Source organism: Anomaloglossus baeobatrachus, chromosome 5, assembly GCF_048569485.1.
Source record: "Anomaloglossus baeobatrachus isolate aAnoBae1 chromosome 5, aAnoBae1.hap1, whole genome shotgun sequence".
Lineage (NCBI taxonomy): Eukaryota > Metazoa > Chordata > Amphibia > Anura > Aromobatidae > Anomaloglossus > Anomaloglossus baeobatrachus.
The window spans coordinates 505064569-505084171 of NC_134357.1; the positions used below are offsets into that span (position 1 = coordinate 505064569).

Sequence of the window (19603 nt, forward strand, 5' to 3'; positions counted from 1 at the left end):
GCAGAGGGGAGGGGTTACACTTTTTAAAGTGAAATACTTTGTGTGGCCTCCGGAGGCAGAAGCTATACACCCAATTGTCTGGGTCTCCCAATGGAGCGACAAAGAAAATAAAATTGTTGTTGAAACGATATTTTGTCTTAGCAAGTTCCAAAATATGTGTGTTGTATGTATCTTGTGCCCCTTTCATTTGAAGGAGGTCTGCTTTATCCCTGCTGGAGATATATAGCCTGTGTCTTGTATTCTGATCTTGAGAAATTCGCCAAATTGTATTTACGGTAATTTTAACTCTACTCACCGCTTGAATAAGGGCCCCCCTAAGATATGCCTTCATTGCATCCCATAGAATGATCCACTTTACCGACCCACTATTAAATAGAAAGTAGTCTTTAACCCCTTTACCCCCGGGCTATTTTCTGTTTTTCATGTTGGTTTTTTTTTTGCTCCCCTTCTTCCGAGGGCCGTAACTTTATTTTTCTGTCAATCTTGCCATATGAGGGCTTGTTTTTTGCAGGACGAGTTGTACATTGAAATGAAACCATAAGTTTTACCATATAGTGTACTGAAAAAACTGAAAAAAATTTCAAGTGCAGACAAATTGCAAAAAAAGTGCGACTGCATGATTGTTTTGGGGATATTTTAATCACAGTGTTCACTATATGGTAAAACTTATGTGTCAGTGTGATGCTTCAAGTCAGTACGAGTTTGTAGATACCAAACATATATATATATATATATATATATATATATATGTTTACTTTTATCTAAGGGGTTAAAAAAAACTTCAGAAATTTGTCCAAAAGAAGTGGCGCACTTTTTGTGCCATTTTCCGCGACCCGTAGTGTTCTTATTTTTGGGGATCTGGGGTTCAGTGACAGCTAACTTTTTGCGTTTCAAGCTGACATTTTTAATGGTCCCATTTTTGCGCATACGCTACGTTTTGATCGCCTGTTATTGCATTTTGTGCAAAAGTTACAATGACCAAAAAAACCATAATTTTGTCGTTTGGTAAACGGCATAGCGTCAAAAAAAATTACAATCAGATAAATTGATTTAATATTTTGATAGATCGGGCATTTCTGAACGCAAACCAAATGTGTGTATATTTTTTTAATCCTTTAATTTCAATGGGGCAAATGGAGGGTAAATTTAATTTTTAGGTTTTTTTTTTTTTTTTTACTTTTTTTTACTTTTCTTTTACTAGTCCCCCTAGGGGGCTATAAGAACCAGCAGTCTGATTGCTTATTCATTTCTCTTGATCAGAGCTGCACAGCTCAGATAATAGGAAATGCTCGTCTTCTGTAACAGCCAGCTCTAACAGGAAGTGAGTCATGATAGCGACAGGAGTCCTCACATGACCCTGTGCTACCATGGCAATCATCGGCTCTCCGTGATCACATCAAGGGGCTTCTGATGGCAGCACGTAAGTGCGAGTTACCTGCAACAGTGCTTAAAATTGCGCTGTCACATGTTGACAGCGTGATCTAAGGGGTTAATAGTCACGGGTGGATCGTGGATCCACCTGCGCGACACACGTCTGCTGTACAAATCAGGAGACATGTGCGGTGATCGCTGCTGGCTGACTGTGGTAGCTAGCTAGCTAGCTGTGATCACCCATTCATGATTTAGGACGTAGCGGTACGTCCTCGGTCGTGCAGGGGTTAATGTTCTGTTTTATCAAAATGACATCTATTGATTGCCACTAGAAAGAATAAAGCTACAGAGTCTGGGCAAGTATTGATGTTCCGCACTAATACAATGCTAATCAATAGTGGGAAGTGGTTAGACAGTAATCTCGGGAGGTACTCAATTGAGTCTAGCTGCTGGGCTATGCTCTCTGTCCCCAATGCCAAATCTATCTTCGACAGCGAACCATGTGTATTAGATAAACATGAGAATTGCTGGAGATCATAGTGTGGCATTCTCCAGAAATCATTTAGAGATAGTTCCCTTAGAAGCTTCCCGAATCTATGTAACGAGTTGGCTCCTTCTGTTCCTGCAGCACTAGATACCAAATCCTTCCTATCCAGCAACAAGTTAATGACATTGCTGAAATCTTCCAGCATTAGAATCGGCAGTGTCGGGAAACTGTAAATATTAAAAAAAAGTTACCATTTGTTCCCCTAAAATGTTGATTAGGCCCCAAAGTTTTAGCAGGAAAATCCACCCTGTTCACAGTCCCTTCAATGTTTTTTTTCTCTGTGCTTGCCACATTACTTTCATTGCTGTATAGAAAAAAATAAAGACTTCATTAGTATGAATTAAATACATTTTTAATAAAAATTTCTAAACAAGGTTAAAAACTTACTGACGTAATGTTCGCCTGGTGAGTAAGAACTGCAGTTCCTCATAAAAATATTTTTTTCTGCAGAATGTTGAGCCACTGCTGGCAGCCGTCGCATGAAATTTATGAAACCGATCCCGCACAGACCGCCACCGTTTGCGAACATCACGTTCTACAATGAAAAAAAAACAACAACAAAGAACACACCATCTGTGCACTCTCAATCCATCTTACTATAACATTTTTTAATGTGAAATACAATTGTAATAATTACCAATTTCATACTGTAGCTGACAGTCTGCGTCATCCCACTCTGGGTATAGGTCCCTGCAAACAGAGGTCCAACACATGTTTCTTTGATGTCTATCTCTGTAACCTTCCGCTGCAGCATCCCATAATTGTGGCATTGTCTTCACCTACAATGTTTAATATAATGTCATTATATATCATATAAAATATTATATATATTCTATATGTAATAAACACAGACAGGCATATAGGTAAATACATAGGTCTGTATTGGTCAATATATAACTGTGTGAACGCTTAAGAAGCCTTTGCAGGTGTTTTGTATTAATTCTAATTATCTGAGATAATGACTTTTGGGTTTTCATTGGCTGGAAGCCATAATCATCAATATTAACAGAAATAAACACTTGAAATACATTACTCTGTTTGTAATGACTATATAATATGCTTCACTTTTAGTATTGAATTACTGAAATAAATTAACCTTTTTAAGAAATTCCAATTTATTTATATATATACATACATACAGTCAGGGCCAGAAATATTTGGACAGTGACACAAGTTTTGTTATTTTAGCTGTTTACAAAAACATGTTCAGAAATACAATTATATATATATATATATAATATGGGCTGAAAGTGCACACTCCCAGCTGCAATATGAGAGTTTTCACATCCAAATCGGAGAAAGGGTTTAGGAATCATAGCTCTGTAATGCATAGCCTCCTCTTTTTCAAGGGACCAAAAGTAATTGGACAAGGGACTCTAAGGGCTGCAATTAACTCTGAAGGCGTCTCCCTCGTTAACCTGTAATCAATGAAGTAGTTAAAAGGTCTGGGGTTGATTACAGGTGTGTGGTTTTGCATTTGGAAGTTGTTGCTGTGACCAGACAACATGCGGTATAAGGAACTCTCAATTGAGGTGAAGCAGAACATCCTGAGGCTGAAAAAAAAGAAAAAATCCATCAGAGAGATAGCAGACATGCTTGGAGTAGCAAAATCAACAGTCGGGTACATTCTGAGAAAAAAGGAATTGACTGGTGAGCTTGGGAACTCAAAAAGGCCTGGGCGTCCATGGATGACAACAGTGGTGGATGATCGCCGCATACTTTCTTTGGTGAAGAAGAACCCGTTCACAACATCAACTGAAGTACAGAACACTCTCAGTGAAGTAGGTGTATCTGTCTCTAAGTCAACAATAAAGAGAAGACTCCATGAAAGTAAATACAAAGGGTTCACATCTAGATGCAAACCATTCATCAATTCCAAAAATAGACAGGCCAGAGTTAAATTTGCTGAAAAACACCTCATGAAGCCAGCTCAGTTCTGGAAAAGTATTCTATGGACAGATGAGACAAAGATCAACCTGTACCAGAATGATGGGAAGAAAAAAGTTTGGAGAAGAAAGGGAACGGCACATGATCCAAGGCACACCACATCCTCTGTAAAACAGGGTGGAGGCAACGTGATGGCATGGGCATGCATGGCTTTCAATGGCACTGGGTCACTTGTGTTTATTGATGACATAACAGCAGACAAGAGTAGCCGGATGAATTCTGAAGTGTACCGGGATATACTTTCAGCCCAGATTCAGCCAAATGCCGCAAAGTTGATCGGACGGCGCTTCATAGTACAGATGGACAATGACCCCAAGCATACAGCCAAAGCTACCCAGGAGTTCATGAGTGCAAAAAAGTGGAACATTCTGCAATGGCCAAGTCAATCACCAGATCTTAACCCAATTGAGCATGCATTTCACTTGCTCAAATCCAGACTTAAGACGGAAAGACCCACAAACAAGCAAGACCTGAAGGCTGCGGCTGTAAAGGCCTGGCAAAGCATTAAGAAGGAGGAAACCCAGCGTTTGGTGATGTCCATGGGTTCCAGACTTAAGGCAGTGATTGCCTCCAAAGGATTCGCAACAAAATATTGAAAATAAAAATATTTTGTTTGGGTTTGGTTTATTTGTCCAATTACTTTTGACCTCCTAAAATGTGGAGTGTTTGTAAAGAAATGTGTACAATTCCTACAATTTCTATCAGATATTTTTGTTCAAACCTTCAAATTAAACGTTACAATCTGCACTTGAATTCTGTTGTAGAGGTTTCATTTCAAATCCTTTTAAATCCAATGTGGTGGCATGCAGAGCCCAACTCGCGAAAATTGTGTCACTGTCCAAATATTTCTGGACCTAACTGTACATACACAGTATATTTTATATATATATATATATATATATATATAGTGCTAGCCAAACGTATTGGCACCCCTGCAATTCTGTCAGTTAATACTCAGTTTCTTCTTGAAAATTATTGCAATCACAAATTCTTTGGTATTATTATCTTCATTTATTTTGCTTGCAATGAAAAAACACAAAAGAGAATTAAACAAAAATCAAATCATTGATCATGTCACACAAAACTCCAAAAATGGGCAAGACAAAAGTATTGGCACCCTTAGCCTAATACTTGGTTGCACAACCTTTAGCCAAAATAACTGCGAACAACCGCTTTTGGTAACCATCAATGAGATTCTTACAATGCTCTGCTGGAATTTTTTGACCATTCTTCTTTCGCAAACTGCTCCAGGTCCCTGAGATTTGAAGGGTGCCTTCTCCAAACTGCCATTTTGAGATCTCTCCACAGGTGTTCTATGGGATTCAGGTCTGGGACTCATTGCTGGCCACTTTAGTAGTCTCCAGTGCTTTCTATCAAACCATTTTCTAGAGCTTTTTGAAGTGTGTTTTGGGTCATTGTCCTGCTGGAAGACCCATGACCTCTGAGGGAGACCCAGCTTTCTCACACTGGGCCCCACATTATGCTGCAAAATTTGTTGGTAGTCTTCAGACTTCATAATGCCATGCACACGGTGAAGCAGTCCAGTGCCAGAGGCAGCAAAGCAACCCCAAAACATCAGGGAACCTCCGCCATGTTTGACTGTAGGGACCGTGTTCTTTTCTTTGAATGCCTCTTTTTTTTTTTTGTAAACTCTATGTTGATGGCTTTTCCCAAAAAGCTCTACTTTTGTCTCATCTGACCAGAGAACATTCTTCCAAAACGTTGTAGGCTTTCTCAAGTAAGTTTTGGCAAACTCCAGCCTGGCTTTTTTATATCTCGGGGTAAGAAGTGGGGTCTTCCTGGGTATCCTACCATACAGTCCCTTTTTATTCAGATGCCGACGGATAGTACGGGTTGACACTGTTGTACTCTCGGACTGCAGGGCAGCTTGAACTCGTTTGGATGTTAGTCGAGGTTCTTTATCCAACATCCGCACAATCTTGCGTTGAAATCTCTCGTCAATTTTTCTTTTCCTTCCACATCTAGGGAGGTTAGCCACAGTGCCATGGGCTTTAAACTTCTTGATGACACTGCACCCCATAGACACAGGAACTTTCAGGTCTTTGGAGATGGACCTGTAGCCTTGAGATTGCTCATGCTTCCTCACAATTTGGATTCTCAAGTCCTCAGACAGTTCTTTGGTCTTCTTTCTTTTTTCCATGCTCAATGTGGTACACACAAGGACACAGGACAGAGGTTGAGTCAACTTTAATCCATGTCAACTGGCTGCAAGTGTGATTTAGTTATTGCCAACACCTGTTAGGTGCCACAGGTAAGTTACAGGTGCTGTTAATTACACAAATTAGAGAAGCATCACATGATTTTTCAAACAGTGCCAATACTTTTGTCCACCCCCTTTTTTATGTTTGGTGTGGAATTATATCCAATTTGGCTTTATGACAATTTTTTTTTTTTTCATTGAAGACAAATTAAATGAAGATAATAATACCAAGTAATTTGTGATTGCAATCATTTTCAAGAAGAAACCGAGTATTATCTGACAGAATTGCAGGGGTGCCAATACTTTTGGCCAGCACTGTATATACACACATATATATACATATACACAGTACACATACATACACACATTATTCATACATGTATACACATACTGCAGCTTAAATGATTACATTCCTTCTTAATATGAAGATTTGAATTAGGATCTCACTGAACACAAGAACAATTTCACAATTTTTACCAGACTGAGTTTCAAAGTAGATATTTTTATTACATAACTTGAAAGTAAGGTTAAACGGAACCTGTCAGGTCTCCAATGCCCTCCAATTTTGCAGCATTCATACCTGTATGCCCAAATGCCCTCCCTAACTAGCCCTGTATAATGCTATTCACTAATATGAATGTTTAATAAAAAAAAACAAAAAACGTATAAACCTCGCTGTCTCTATGCTAATTAGATCTGTGACTAGTCGCAGGAGTGTTAGTTCCCCAAACTCGTTGGCCCTCTTTCTATGTTGTCACATCACTGTGGGCGTGATAACTAAAGATGAACGAATCTTTGGAGGCTCGGTTTGCTGACAGCAAGCGCATCAAGCCTTCATGTGTCCAAACAATAAGCAGATCACTTCCGGGGGAGGTTAGGCGGGCATTTTTAATTTTTTTGTTTTGGTTGATCATCCTGTTGTTACCCTCAGTGCGAGCCGTTCAAACACTGCAAGCACCTTCCACAGGGCTGAGCACCAAGCGTACCTGAGCACAGTGTTGCTTGTACACGTTAAGTTTGCACATAAAGCATTCGAATTCCAAGGCCGAGCCTTGTTTTTTTAATGCGAGTAAAAGTAAATTGTAATCCAGCACCCGTAGTCCAGTCTTCAGTGAAAATTAAGACATTCTTTATTTACAAAACCTGTTAAAAACATACATGTTTAAAATCAAACAGCCTTATGCGTTTCAGGTCATAAAAACCCTTACTCATAGGGTAAGGGTCCTATACATAGGGTCCTATGAGTAAGGGTCTTTATAACCTAAAACGCGTAAGGAAGTTTGATTTTAAACATGTATGTTTTTAACATGTTTTGTAAATAAAGAATGTCTTAATTTTCACTGAAGACAGTACTACGGGTGCTGGATTACAACTTACTTTTACTCGGATTAACTTCTGCAGGGGTGGACCGCCCCCTTCCTTCATCCGTTCACCCTAAGTGGTTTGGATCACTTGGCTATGGTAGGCTGAAATTTACTCCCGTTTACTTGGAATTTGCCTGTTTTTTTAAGTTGGGGCTTGGTTCGAAAATCGAACCTCAGGATCGCTCATCTCTAGTGTTATTATGATTTCCATGAGCAGACTTCAATGCCAGCTCCTCTGCAACATTTAAGAAGAACAGAGTGACAGTGACTTAGTGGCCAAGTGTCTCCTGATCAGACCCCAATTAAACACCTCTGGGGAATACTGAAGAGTTGTCATCACTCTCCATCCAGCATCCAGGCTCTAGAAGAAGTCATTCTGAATAAAGGAAAAACATGGATGTTGTAATATGTCCACATCCTGTTCATTCAATCTACAAGACTTGGTGTTGTCCTTTAAAATCATGGATGTAGTAAATACTAGATGTAGTAGTTTTTCATGTGGGGTGCACTATTTTTTGCATAAAGATTTTGTAATGATTTAAGTAGATATCCGGCAGATATATATTTACACAACCCCACGACATTATAAAATTGTCACCTGAGTACCTTGCATGTGGTGCTTTCTAGGATTGTTAACCTAATAAATAAAACGAGTTGGGACTCCTCCATTTTTTGTTTGTGCAGACACCTGATATGATCAGGCTTGAAAGGCCATGGCTATTGGACCCTTCCCAGCCTAAAAATACCAGCCAGCCACTGCCCCAGAAGTGGCGCATCACATCAGATGCTCCAATTCAGTCGCTTCACCTTGGCTTTTTCCAATGTCCTGGTATTTTGAAAATCTGTGTAATGGTGGTGCTTAGGGCTGAAACCAGTTGTGTCCAAAAACACAAATTCACCTCTCACTATCGTCCCCTTCCCTTCTTTCTCCTCTTTTTTCTTTTGTCTCTCCCTCCCTCTTCCCCCTTCTCTCTTTCTGTCTTTTTCTCTCTCTCGGCTCTCCCTCTGCCTTTTTTCTCCTTTTCCATCCCTCCCTTTTTCTTTTTCCCCTTCCTCTTCCTTTTCCCCTTCCTCTTCTTTTTCCTTTTCTTTTCCTCTTCCTTTTCCTCTTCCTTTTCTTTCACGTTTTCCACCATCATATCACCCTAAGCTATCTTTCTCACCTCCTATAGCCTTGGATATTGGCTTCGCTATTATGTCTTTACCTGACTAGCAACAGTATGTCATGCTTCCCTATGGTACTTATTGTATTAGTATGCCTGTACTAATAATTTTTTTCATTGTGGTATTAAGAGCACATTCTGCAAATGTGAGGAACCTTATCTCTATGTACGCTACCCGGTTGTCCACTGTGACCCGCGCCCTCCTGTAATAACCATCGATGTACGTGCCTATTACAATGTACCTTTTTGTATATATTTGTAATTATTTTGTATATATTCTATGTATCACCTGTATATATAGACTCACTATTGTTGTGTTTCACACCTTTCAGGCAACCATCTTGAGAAAGGCTCTATGCCGAAACGTCGGTGTTGCTCTGGTTTAGGTCCTTTTGCAGTGTGTCTCTAATAAATTCACTTGCATTTATAAAAACCTTTCTCGCTTTCATTTGAGTGCTGGGGATATACTATACTCTTTGTGTCCAAAAACACTACTGACATCAAGCCCTGGTGTTCGTAATAGAGAGATGTGTAGCAAACACCCCATCACTGACCCCAATTAGAAAAAAAAAGTACATTATTAAAATAAACCCTCTCTGACACTTTCCCTGGTTCACCAAGTTATTATCCCAAGCAGGTCCAATGTAGTCCACCGAATTCGACGTAGTCCAGAAATGGAAACCTGAACATACACAAACACACTGAGAAAAAAAAAAGACAGTTTCCCTCATTCACCAATTTATAAACAAAAAAGCAAATCTGATATAGTCCACTGAATTGGACATACAAAGCCTACAGAGTCTCATTCTGACGCTCCATAGGCTTGGAACACAGCCATTTCCGGGCACGTAACGTCATCAATCATCAGACATTTTGGGTCATGCTACAGAAGTCTAAGGAGCGTCAGAACAATGCCCCAAACGGTTTGTACGTTAGATTTGGTAGACTACGTCGCATGAATCAGGGAAAGTGTATTTTCTTTAATTCTCAGTGTACGTCGGACCTGCTTAGGAACTTGTTGGATATCAAACTGGTGAAACAGGGAAAGTGTCGAGGAGTGTTGCAAAGTATTTTGAACGACATCTCTCCATTAATAGCACCAGGGATTCATGTCAGCCAGCTGCAGTTTTGGACATTTCACAACTGACATGAACCCCAAACACCACTACTACCCCAATTTTCAAAGCAGCAGGGCATCAAAATAAGCAAAGGTGAAGCGGCAGAGTCAGAGTATTTGATGTGATGCTTCTCTTCTGTGGTGGCTACACGCTGGTATTTTTGGGCTGAGAAAAAGTAACCATGAACCTTTCAAGCCTGATCATATCAGTTCTAAGCTATCTGTGTTAGATTTGCTTGTTTTTTTCCCATTTCATTTACTTATTTATTAGGTTAACAATCTTAGATATCACCACACGCAAGGCACTCGGTGCAATTTTATAATATGTCGGGGGGGGTTGCAAATATATATATAAGCTATAGATAAGAAGATTTTGGGAACTCACCGTAAAATCTGAATCTTCATTGGGGGACACAGGAAGCCATGGGGTATATGCTGCTGCCACTAGGCAAAAAATAAAAGTTTAACTCCTCCTCCGCAGTATATATCCACCTACCAGCAGGAAGTTATTCAGTTAGTGATAAAGCAGTAGGAAGAGAAGTAGTTCTAGTAATTAGTTGATTTATATTTCTCTTTGAATGCGCATAAATATATATATGGGCGGGTGCTGTGTCCCCCAATGAAGACTCAGGGAAAGAGATTTTATGGTGAGTACCCAAAATCTTCTTTTCTCTTTCGCTGCATTGGGGGACACAGGAAACCACGGGACATCCTAAAGCAGTCCCTTAGTGAGAAGTCTGTTATAGATTTACACTAAATGTTCTTCATAAAACCATATGCCTAAGGTTGCTTCAGCCGAAGAGCAGGTGTTTCCTTGGTAAAACTTGGATCAAGTGTGAAAATAGGACCAGGTGTCCATTTTGGAAACTTGTAAGGAGGAAGCTTGATGGCGTACGGCGCAGGATGTTCCCACTGCTCGTGTGGAATGAACCTTTACTCTTAAAGGGTTGTCTTTTAGTTTAGTCATTATGACAATAGAATGACAGCACGCATCTATCTAGCTAAGGCCTCCGAAACACATCCGTGAAAAACACGCACGTGTGTTACGTTCCGTTTTTCGGGTCTGTTTTCCGTTTTTAAGTCCGTTTTTATGGTACGTGTGGCATCCGTGTGAATTGCGTCTGCTAGCTGTGTGTGCGTGTTGAATGTCCATGTGTGCTTGAGATACGTATGTGACATGTCCGTGTGTTGCCCGTGTGAAATGTTCCATGTATGACATTGATACATGTCGGCTGACAGCAGACAGCGACGCGTGATGAGAATGAACTCGGGTGAACTTCACCCAACTTCATTGTCATACTGAGGCTCTGTCTGTGTCGCGTACTGAATAGCGGTCACCCGTGAAAGACTCACCGGTGACCGCTAATCCCCTGAGTGACTGAAGTGAGCAGCGCGATTAGCGCTGCCATGACTCAGGTTACCGCGGCTAGCTGGATCCTCCACCCGTGACCGCAACTCACCTGTGACTTTATCGCGGTCACTTGGGCGACTTGCAGTCACAGTTGGAGGATCCAGCGGTGGCCGCGAGTAACCTGAGTGACATCATCGCTGATCGCGCTTCTCACCTCAGTTGCTGTGTGGAGCTGACAGGAGCGGCGGTGTTCTTCTGCAGCTCGTCACCTTTATGTTGCAGAGCTGGAAGCGATGCGGGACCTCCGTGGATTACGCCGGACATGAGTGGCTTTATTGGGCTTAATAAAGTGGTGATCGAGGGTATTTTTTAGTGTTTTTTATTCCAAATAAAGGATTTCTTCGGGTGTATGTGTTTATTTACTGTAACTTACAGATTAATCATGGAAGGTATCTCGGGGAGACGTCTGACATGATTAATCTTGGACTTAGTGGCAGCTATGGGCTGCTACCATTAACTCATTACCCCGATTGCCAACGCACCAGGACAATTCGGGAAGAGCTGGGTAGAGTCCCAGGACTGTCGCATCTAATAGATGCGGCTATTCTGGGCGGCTGCTGGCTGATATTGTTAGGCTGGGGGGGGCTCCCCATAATTTGGGGCTCCCCATCCTGAGAATACCAGCCTTCAGCCGTTTTACTTTACCCTGGCTGGTATCAAAATGAGGGGAACCGCACGTCGTTTTTTTTAAATTAATTATTTATTTATTTTACTGCTCGATATTGACACGCCCAATGGCGGCTGAGATTGGTTGTAGTGAGACCGACTGACAGAGAGAGAGACCGACCGACTGATGGAGATTGTCCGACAAACACAGTGATATTTCCACAGCGTCATTGTTAGCAATCACGTTAGGGATGTGTCACGCAAGAACGCAGATGCGATCTGTTCAGATCGCTATTTTTTTTTTTTAAATTTTAATTTTTTAATGTGGCGCGGGACACATGTGCGAAACTTGGCATTTCACATCTGTGATCTGGCGTGTCACATCGCTAACGAGATCGCTAGCGATGTCTGTGCGAGTTAATCACCCTTTAGAAATTTATAACAAAAGGTTGTTAAAAGTGGGCATGACACGCAGCGACATCGCAAGCGATCTCGTTAGCGATATGACATGCAATGTCAGAGATGCGAACTTCAAAGATCGCAGATGCGACTTGCAAAATAAAGACGACCTATGAGCGTTCATTGAAGATTGCATCTGCGACCTTTCGTGTATTATCGCTAATGAAAATGCTAGTGTAGTTGCTGCCATTAAGCCAAAAATTAATTTCAACAAATTCACAAACAAAGACGTTAGCTATGAGTTTTTCCAGGTCGCACAATTGTCTTGCACCTGATTAACGATTGATCAGCGGTTGAAGAGCTAAACTTTTTTTTGACTTATCACATCGGAGACAATATTGCTTGAGATTTAGCAGCATGTTACACATAATTTTTGCTACATTTGTGAAACTATCTTAGTTTCTACTTAACCCTTATTTTCCCCTTTTTTATCAATTTTATTTTTTAATAAGAAAAAAAAAGTTTTAATCAAGTTTAATTTTTACAAACAACATTAAAATATTCCAAATAAAAAAAAAATAACAAAAAAAAACAAAAAAAAAATAAATAAAAAAATAACCAAATCTTGCTCGTTTCCCAGGTGAACATCGTGCCCAACCATTGTTGGGGTAAAGTTCTTCAGCCATGGCCTTCCATGCCCTCTCAACTGTTGCTCTATCCCAGTATCCATCCATCCTGGTGTCCCATAATTCTGGATGTCGTTCGACGACCGCAATAATTCTCTCAGTATCAACTCTGGGAGCCATGAAATTTAAGGGTATTAAAGCACAAAATGTCTAAAATCCTGCAGCCAAATTAGCAAAAATTACTTCCCCCACTGTGTTCAACCAGCAAAATGATTTAAGCACCTGCACTATACTTATACCATTCACCTGGAGAAAAAGAAGGGAATTTTGTTTACTTACCGTAAATTCCTTTTCTTCTAGCTCCTATTGGGAGACCCAGACAATTGGGTGTATAGCTTCTGCCTCCGGAGGCCACACAAAGTATTACACTTTAAAAAGTATAACCCCTCCCCTCTGCCTATACACCCTCCCGTGCATCACGGGCCCATCAGTTTTGGTGCCAAAGCAGGAAGGAGGAAACTTATAAATTGGTCTAAGGTAAAATCAATCCGAAGGATGTTCGGAGAACTGAAACCATGAACCAAAAGAACAACTCAACATGAACAACATGTGTACACAAAAGAACAACAGCCCGAAGGGAACAGGGGCGGGTGCTGGGTCTCCCAATAGGAGCTAGAAGAAAAGGAATTTACGGTAAGTAAACAAAATTCCCTTCTTCTTTGTCGCTCCATTGGGAGACCCAGACAATTGGGACGTCCAAAAGCAGTCCCTGGGTGGGTAAAAGAATACCTCGATAAAAAGAGCCGAAAACGGCCCCCTCTTACAGGTGGGCAACTGCCGCCTGAAGGACTCGCCTACCTAGGCTGGCATCTGCCGAAGCATAGGCATGCACCTGATAGTGTTTCGTGAAAGTGTGCAGACTCGACCAGGTAGCCGCCTGACACACCTGCTGAGCCGTAGCCTGGTGTCGCAATGCCCAGGAAGCACCTACGGCTCTGGTAGAATGGGCTTTCAGCCCTGAGGGAATCGGAAGCCCAGAAGAACGGTAGGCTTCAAGAATCGGTTCCTTGATCCACCGAGCCAAGGTTGACTTGGAAGCCTGAGACCCCTTACGCTGGCCAGCGACAAGGACAAAGAGCGCATCAGAACGGCGCAGGAGCGCCGTGCGAGAAATGTAGAGCCGGAGTGCTCTCACCAGATCTAACAAATGCAAATCCTTTTCACATTGGTGAACTGGATGAGGACAAAAAGAAGGTAAGGAGATATCCTGATTGAGATGAAATGGGGATACCACCTTAGGGAGAAATTCCGGGACCGGACGCAGAACCACCTTATCCTGGTGAAATACCAGGAAGGGGGCTTTGCATGACAGCGCTGCTAGCTCAGACACTCTCCGAAGTGATGTGACTGCCATTAGGAAGGCCACCTTCTGCGAAAGGCGTGATAAAGAGACATCCCGCATCGGCTCGAAAGGTGGTTTCTGAAGAGTCGTTAGCACCCTGTTAAGATCCCAGGGTTCCAGCGGACGCTTGTAAGGTGGGACTATGTGGCAAACTCCCTGCAGGAACGTGCGGACCTGCGGAAGCCTGGCTAGACGCTTTTGAAAAAACACGGAAAGCGCCGATACTTGTCCCTTGAGAGAGCCGAGAGACAAACCCTTGTCCATTCCGGATTGAAGGAAAGAAAGAAAAGTGGGTAAGGCAAACGGCCAGGGGGTAAAACCCTGATCAGCGCACCAGGATAAGAAGATCCTCCAAGCCCTGTGATAGATCTTGGCGGACGTTGGTTTCCTGGCCTGTCTCATGGTGGCAATGACATCTTGAGATAACCCTGAGGACGCTAGGAGCCAGGACTCAATGGCCACACAGTCAGGTTGAGGGCCGCAGAATTCAGATGGAAAAATGGCCCTTGAGACAGCAAGTCTGGTCGGTCTGGGAGTGCCCACGGTTGACCCACCGTGATGTGCCACAGATCCGGGTACCACGACCTCCTCGGCCAGTCTGGAGTGATGAGGATGGCGCGGCGACAGTCGGACCTGATCTTGCGTAACACTCTGGGCAGCAGTGCCAGAGGAGGAAATACATAAGGCAGTCGAAACTGCGACCAGTCCTGAACTAACGCGTCTGCCGCCAGAGCTCTGTGATCCTGAGACCGTGCCATGAAAGCCGGGACTTTGTGGTTGTGCCGTGACGCCATGAGATCGACGTCCGGCGTTCCCCAGCGGCAACAGATCTCTTGAAACACGTCCGGGTGAAGAGACCATTCCCCTGCGTCCATGCCCTGGCGACTGAGAAAGTCTGCTTCCCAGTTTTCTACGCCCGGGATGTGAACTGCGGAGATGGTGGAGGCTGTGGCTTCCGCCCACAGCAGAATCCGCCGAACTTCTTGGAAGGCTTGACGACTGCGTGTGCCGCCCTGGTGGTTGATGTACGCGACCGCCGTGGCGTTGTCCGACTGTATTCGGATCTGCCTGCCCTCCAGCCACCGCTGGAACGCCTTTAGGGCTAGATACACTGCCCTTATCTCCAGAACATTGATCTGAATGGAGGACTCTGTCGGAGTCCAGGTTCCCTGAGCCCTGTGGTGGAGGAAGACCGCTCCCCACCCTGACAGACTCGCGTCCGTCGTGACCACAGCCCAGGCTGGGGGCAGGAAGGATTTTCCCTTCGACAAAGAAGTGGGAAGAAGCCACCACTGAAGAGAGGTTTTGGCTGCAAGGGAAAGAGAGACGTTCCTGTCTAGGGACGTCGACCTCCTGTCCCATTTGCGGAGAATGTCCCATTGAAGTGGACGCAGATGAAACTGCGCAAAGGGAACTGCCTCCATTGCTGCCACCATCTTCCCTAGGAAGTGCATGAGGCGCCTCAAGGGGTGTGACTGGGCCCGAAGGAGAGAGTGCACCCCTGTCTGTAGTGAACGCTGTTTGTCCAGCGGAAGCTTCACTATCGCTGAGAGAGTATGAAACTCCATCCCGAGGTAAGTCAGTGATTGGGTCGGTGTCAATTTTGACTTTGGAAAATTGATGATCCACCCGAACCTCTGGAGAGTCTCCAGAGCAATGGTCAGGCTGTGTTGACATGCCACCCGGGAGGGTGCCTTGACTAGAAGATCGTCTAGGTAAGGGATCACCGAGTGGCCCTGAGAGTGTAGGACCGCCACCACTGCTGCCATGACCTTGGTGAAGACCCGTGGGGCTGTCGCCAGGCCGAAAGGCAGTGCCACGAACTGAAGGTGTTCGTCCCCGATGGCGAAACGCAGGAAGCGTTGATGCTCTGGTGCAATCGGCACATGGAAATAAGCATCCCTGATGTCGATTGATGCTAGGAAGTCTCCTTGGGACATCGAGGCGATGACAGAGCGGAGAGATTCCATCCGGAACCGTCTGGTTCTCACGTGTCTGTTGAGCAGTTTGAGGTCCAGAACGGGACGGAATGATCCGTCCTTTTTTGGCACCACGAACAAGTTGGAGTAAAAACCGTGACCACGTTCTTGAAGGGGAACGGGGATCACAACTCCTTCTGCCTTCAGAGTGTTCACCGCCTGAAAAAGTGCATCGGCTCGCTCGGGGGCGGAGATGTTCTGAAGAAACGAGTCGGAGGACGAGAACTGAGCTCTATCCTGTAACCGTGAGACAGAATGTCTCTCACCCATCGGTCTTGGACATGTGGCCACCAGGCGTCGCAAAAGCGGGAGAGCCTGCCACCGACCGAGGATGCGGTTTGGGGAGGCCGAAAGTCATGAGGAGGCCGCCTTGGAGGCGGTTCCTCCGGCGGTCTTTGTAGGACGTGACTTAGACCGCCATGCAGAAGAGTTCTTCCGGCCTTTCTCTGACCTGTTGGACGTGGAGGAATGGGACCTGGCTGAGGGCCGAAAGGACCGAAACCTCGGTTGTATTTTTCGTTGCTGAGGTCTGTTTGGTTTGGACTGGGGTAAGGACGAGTCCTTTCCCTTGGATTGTTTAATAATTTCGTCCAATTGCTCGCCAAACAAACGGTCGCCAGAAAATGGCAAACCGGTTAAGAACTTTTTGGAAGCAGAGTCTGCCTTCCATTCGTGCAGCCACATGGCCCTGCGGACTGCCACCGAATTGGCGGACGCTACCGCTGTACGGCTCGCAGAGTCCAGAACAGCGTTCATGGCGTAGGACGAAAAGGCCGACGCCTGAGAAGTCAAAGACACAACTTGCGGAACAGAGGTACGTGTGACCGCATTAATCTCAGACAGACAAGCTGAGATAGCTTGGAGTGCCCACACGGCTGCAAAGGCCGGAGCAAAGGACGCGCCTATGGCTTCATAGATGGATTTCATCAGGAGCTCTATTTGCCTGTCAGTGGCATCCTTGAGCGATGAACCATCTGCCACTGATACTACGGATCTAGCCGCCAGTCTAGAGACTGGAGGATCCACCTTGGGACACTGAGCCCAACCCTTAACTACGTCAGGGGGGAAGGGGTAACGTGTGTCATTAAGGCGCTTAGTAAAGCGCTTGTCCGGAAATGCTCTGTGCTTCTGGACAGCATCTCTGAAGTTAGAGTGATCGAAAAACGCACTCCGTGTACGTTTAGGAAACCTAAACTGGTGCTTCTCCTGCTGCGAAGCCGACTCCTCTATAGGTGGAGTTGGGGGAGAAAGATCTAGCACCTGGTTGATGGACGCTATAAGGTCATTTACTATGTCGTCCCCTTCAGGTGTATCAAGATTGAGAGCAACGTCAGGATCAGAGCCCTGAGCTGCGACCTCCGCTTCATCCTCCAGAGAGTCCTCATGCTGAGACCCCGAACAGCGTGATGAAGTCGGGGAAGGTTCCCAGCGAGCCCGCTTAGCCGGTCTGGGACTGCGGTCCGTGTCGGAGTCCTCACCGTGGGACCTAGGTGTCACCCCAGGAGCACTTTGCTGCGCCGACCGAGAGGGGCCTGGGGGCGATGAACTCACAGTGCCCTGGGCCTGTGTAACCGATCTGGATTGCAAGGCTTCTAGTATCTTAGCAGACCATCTGTCCATAGACTGAGCCATGGATTGTGAAAGCGACTCAGAGAGTTTCTCAGCCAAAACTGCAAACTCTGTCCCTGCCACCTGGACAGTGGAAGCCGGCGGTTCTACCTGAGCCGAGGGTCCCACCAGTGCCCGAGGCTCCGGCTGAGTGAGTGCCACAGGGGCCGAGCATTGCACACAGTGAGGGTAGGTGGAACCTGCAGGTAACATAGCCGCACAAGAGGTACAGGATGGAAAATAAGCCTGTGCCTTGGCACCCTTGCTCTTTGCGGACGACATGCTGTTGTCTCCTCTGAGAGTGATCAGTGAGGGTATATAGCCAAAAGCAAAATAATGCGGCCGAACAGAGAAAATGTATACAATATATATATATATATATATATATACACTTCGGCACCCTAGGGGGGCCAGCACCTGGTAACCGGTGTGGCTTACCGACCGCCCAAAGCGGTTGTGTGTCCACCAGATTCCCTGCCTGGGCCTCCCAGAGCTTCTGAAATCCTCCACCGGCAGAAGTGATTGTAACAATGGCTGCCGGAATTCTCAGGGGAGGAGGGAGCCGTGGGCGGTGACTTAGAAAGTGCGGGAATCTGTCCCTGATGATACCCAGTCTCTTGTCCGTCAGATTCCCCCAGGGGCTGCGGAGGGAGCCCGATCCCAGTGAATGGTGACCGGTTAGGATCCCACTTCTCCCAGAGCCTCTAAGGGATGGGGAAGGAAAACGGCATGTGGCTCCAACCTTAACCACACCGCCGACTTAGTGGGGTGAGAAGGGAGCATGCCGGGGGCCCCGTGGGGGGCCCTCTTTTATTCCATCCGATATAATCAGCAGCTGCTGCTGACTAAAATGTGGAGCTTGCGTGAATGTGTGCCTCCTTCAACACAAAGCATAAAAACTGATGGGCCCGTGATGCACGGGAGGGTGTATAGGCAGAGGGGAAAGGTTACACTTTTTAAAGTGTAATACTTTGTGTGGCCTCCGGAGGCAGAAGCTATACACCCAATTGTCTGGGTCTCCCAATGGAGCGACAAAGAAAGTTACATTCATGGCCATATTTAAAAAAAAAAATGGACACGGACCATACGGAGATGCATCCGTGTCACGTACGTGTGCTCATGGACCCATAGACTTTCATTGGGTCCGTATGTGGGTGTTCCGTGCAGAAAACGGACATGCTTCCGTGCAAAACACACATATACGTATCACGGACACGGACACACGGACCGTATGGAATAACGCACGTGTGACCTCAAAAATAGCATAACATTGGTGCACGTTTGTCCGTGTCTCCGGTATATACGGAAACGGACCAAACACGCACGTGTTTCACGGATGTGTGTTTGAGGCCTAAAGTAGATCTTGAGGCGGATAGGCCATAGCGATGTCCGGTAGGCATGATTTAAAAAAAAAAAAAAAAAGAGTCTGATTGTCTTAAGTCCTTGTGTGGATTAAGATATATGTGTATTGTTTTGACCAGCTTTAGTTTGTTTAGTGCTGTTTCTATGGTATGAGGTAGTGTTGATCAAAACGAGGTAAGGATGATTTTCTCATTTATGTGAAATGACGAAACTACCTTGGGGAAGAAGGAAATTACCGGTCATAGTACAACTTTATCTTAATGTATGTATAATTAGAGATGTGGCATGACCTGAGCAAAGGTGAATTTCCGACCTAAACTTATGATGTAATGGCTACTAGGATCATGACCTTCCTTGTAGTGTTATGTGTTGGATAGGCTCATAAGGTGGCTTTGTAGTTCTTTGAAGACTAAATTTTGATCCCAGATTTCTATTGTTGGTTGGTCAGGGAACTATAAGGGTAAGTTTACACAGTGCGTT

General features: G+C 44.6%; 2 protein-coding genes across 3 annotated transcripts in view; both read right to left on the minus strand.

The window, feature by feature from the left end:
* The window catches only part of LOC142312844 (uncharacterized), a 320861-nt gene that overhangs the window by 218601 nt on the left and 82657 nt on the right, over window positions 1-19603 (minus strand).
* The window catches only part of LOC142311927 (uncharacterized), a 114765-nt gene that overhangs the window by 30011 nt on the left and 65151 nt on the right, over window positions 1-19603 (minus strand). For both annotated transcript variants that reach the window (XM_075350792.1, XM_075350791.1), the window contains exons 9-11: window positions 2556-2697; window positions 2306-2453; window positions 2110-2222 (exon numbers count right to left, since the gene is read on the minus strand). In XM_075350792.1, the coding sequence (XP_075206907.1) occupies window positions 2110-2222; window positions 2306-2453; window positions 2556-2697 (403 nt within the window). The remainder of the gene's footprint in view (window positions 1-2109; window positions 2223-2305; window positions 2454-2555; window positions 2698-19603) is intronic.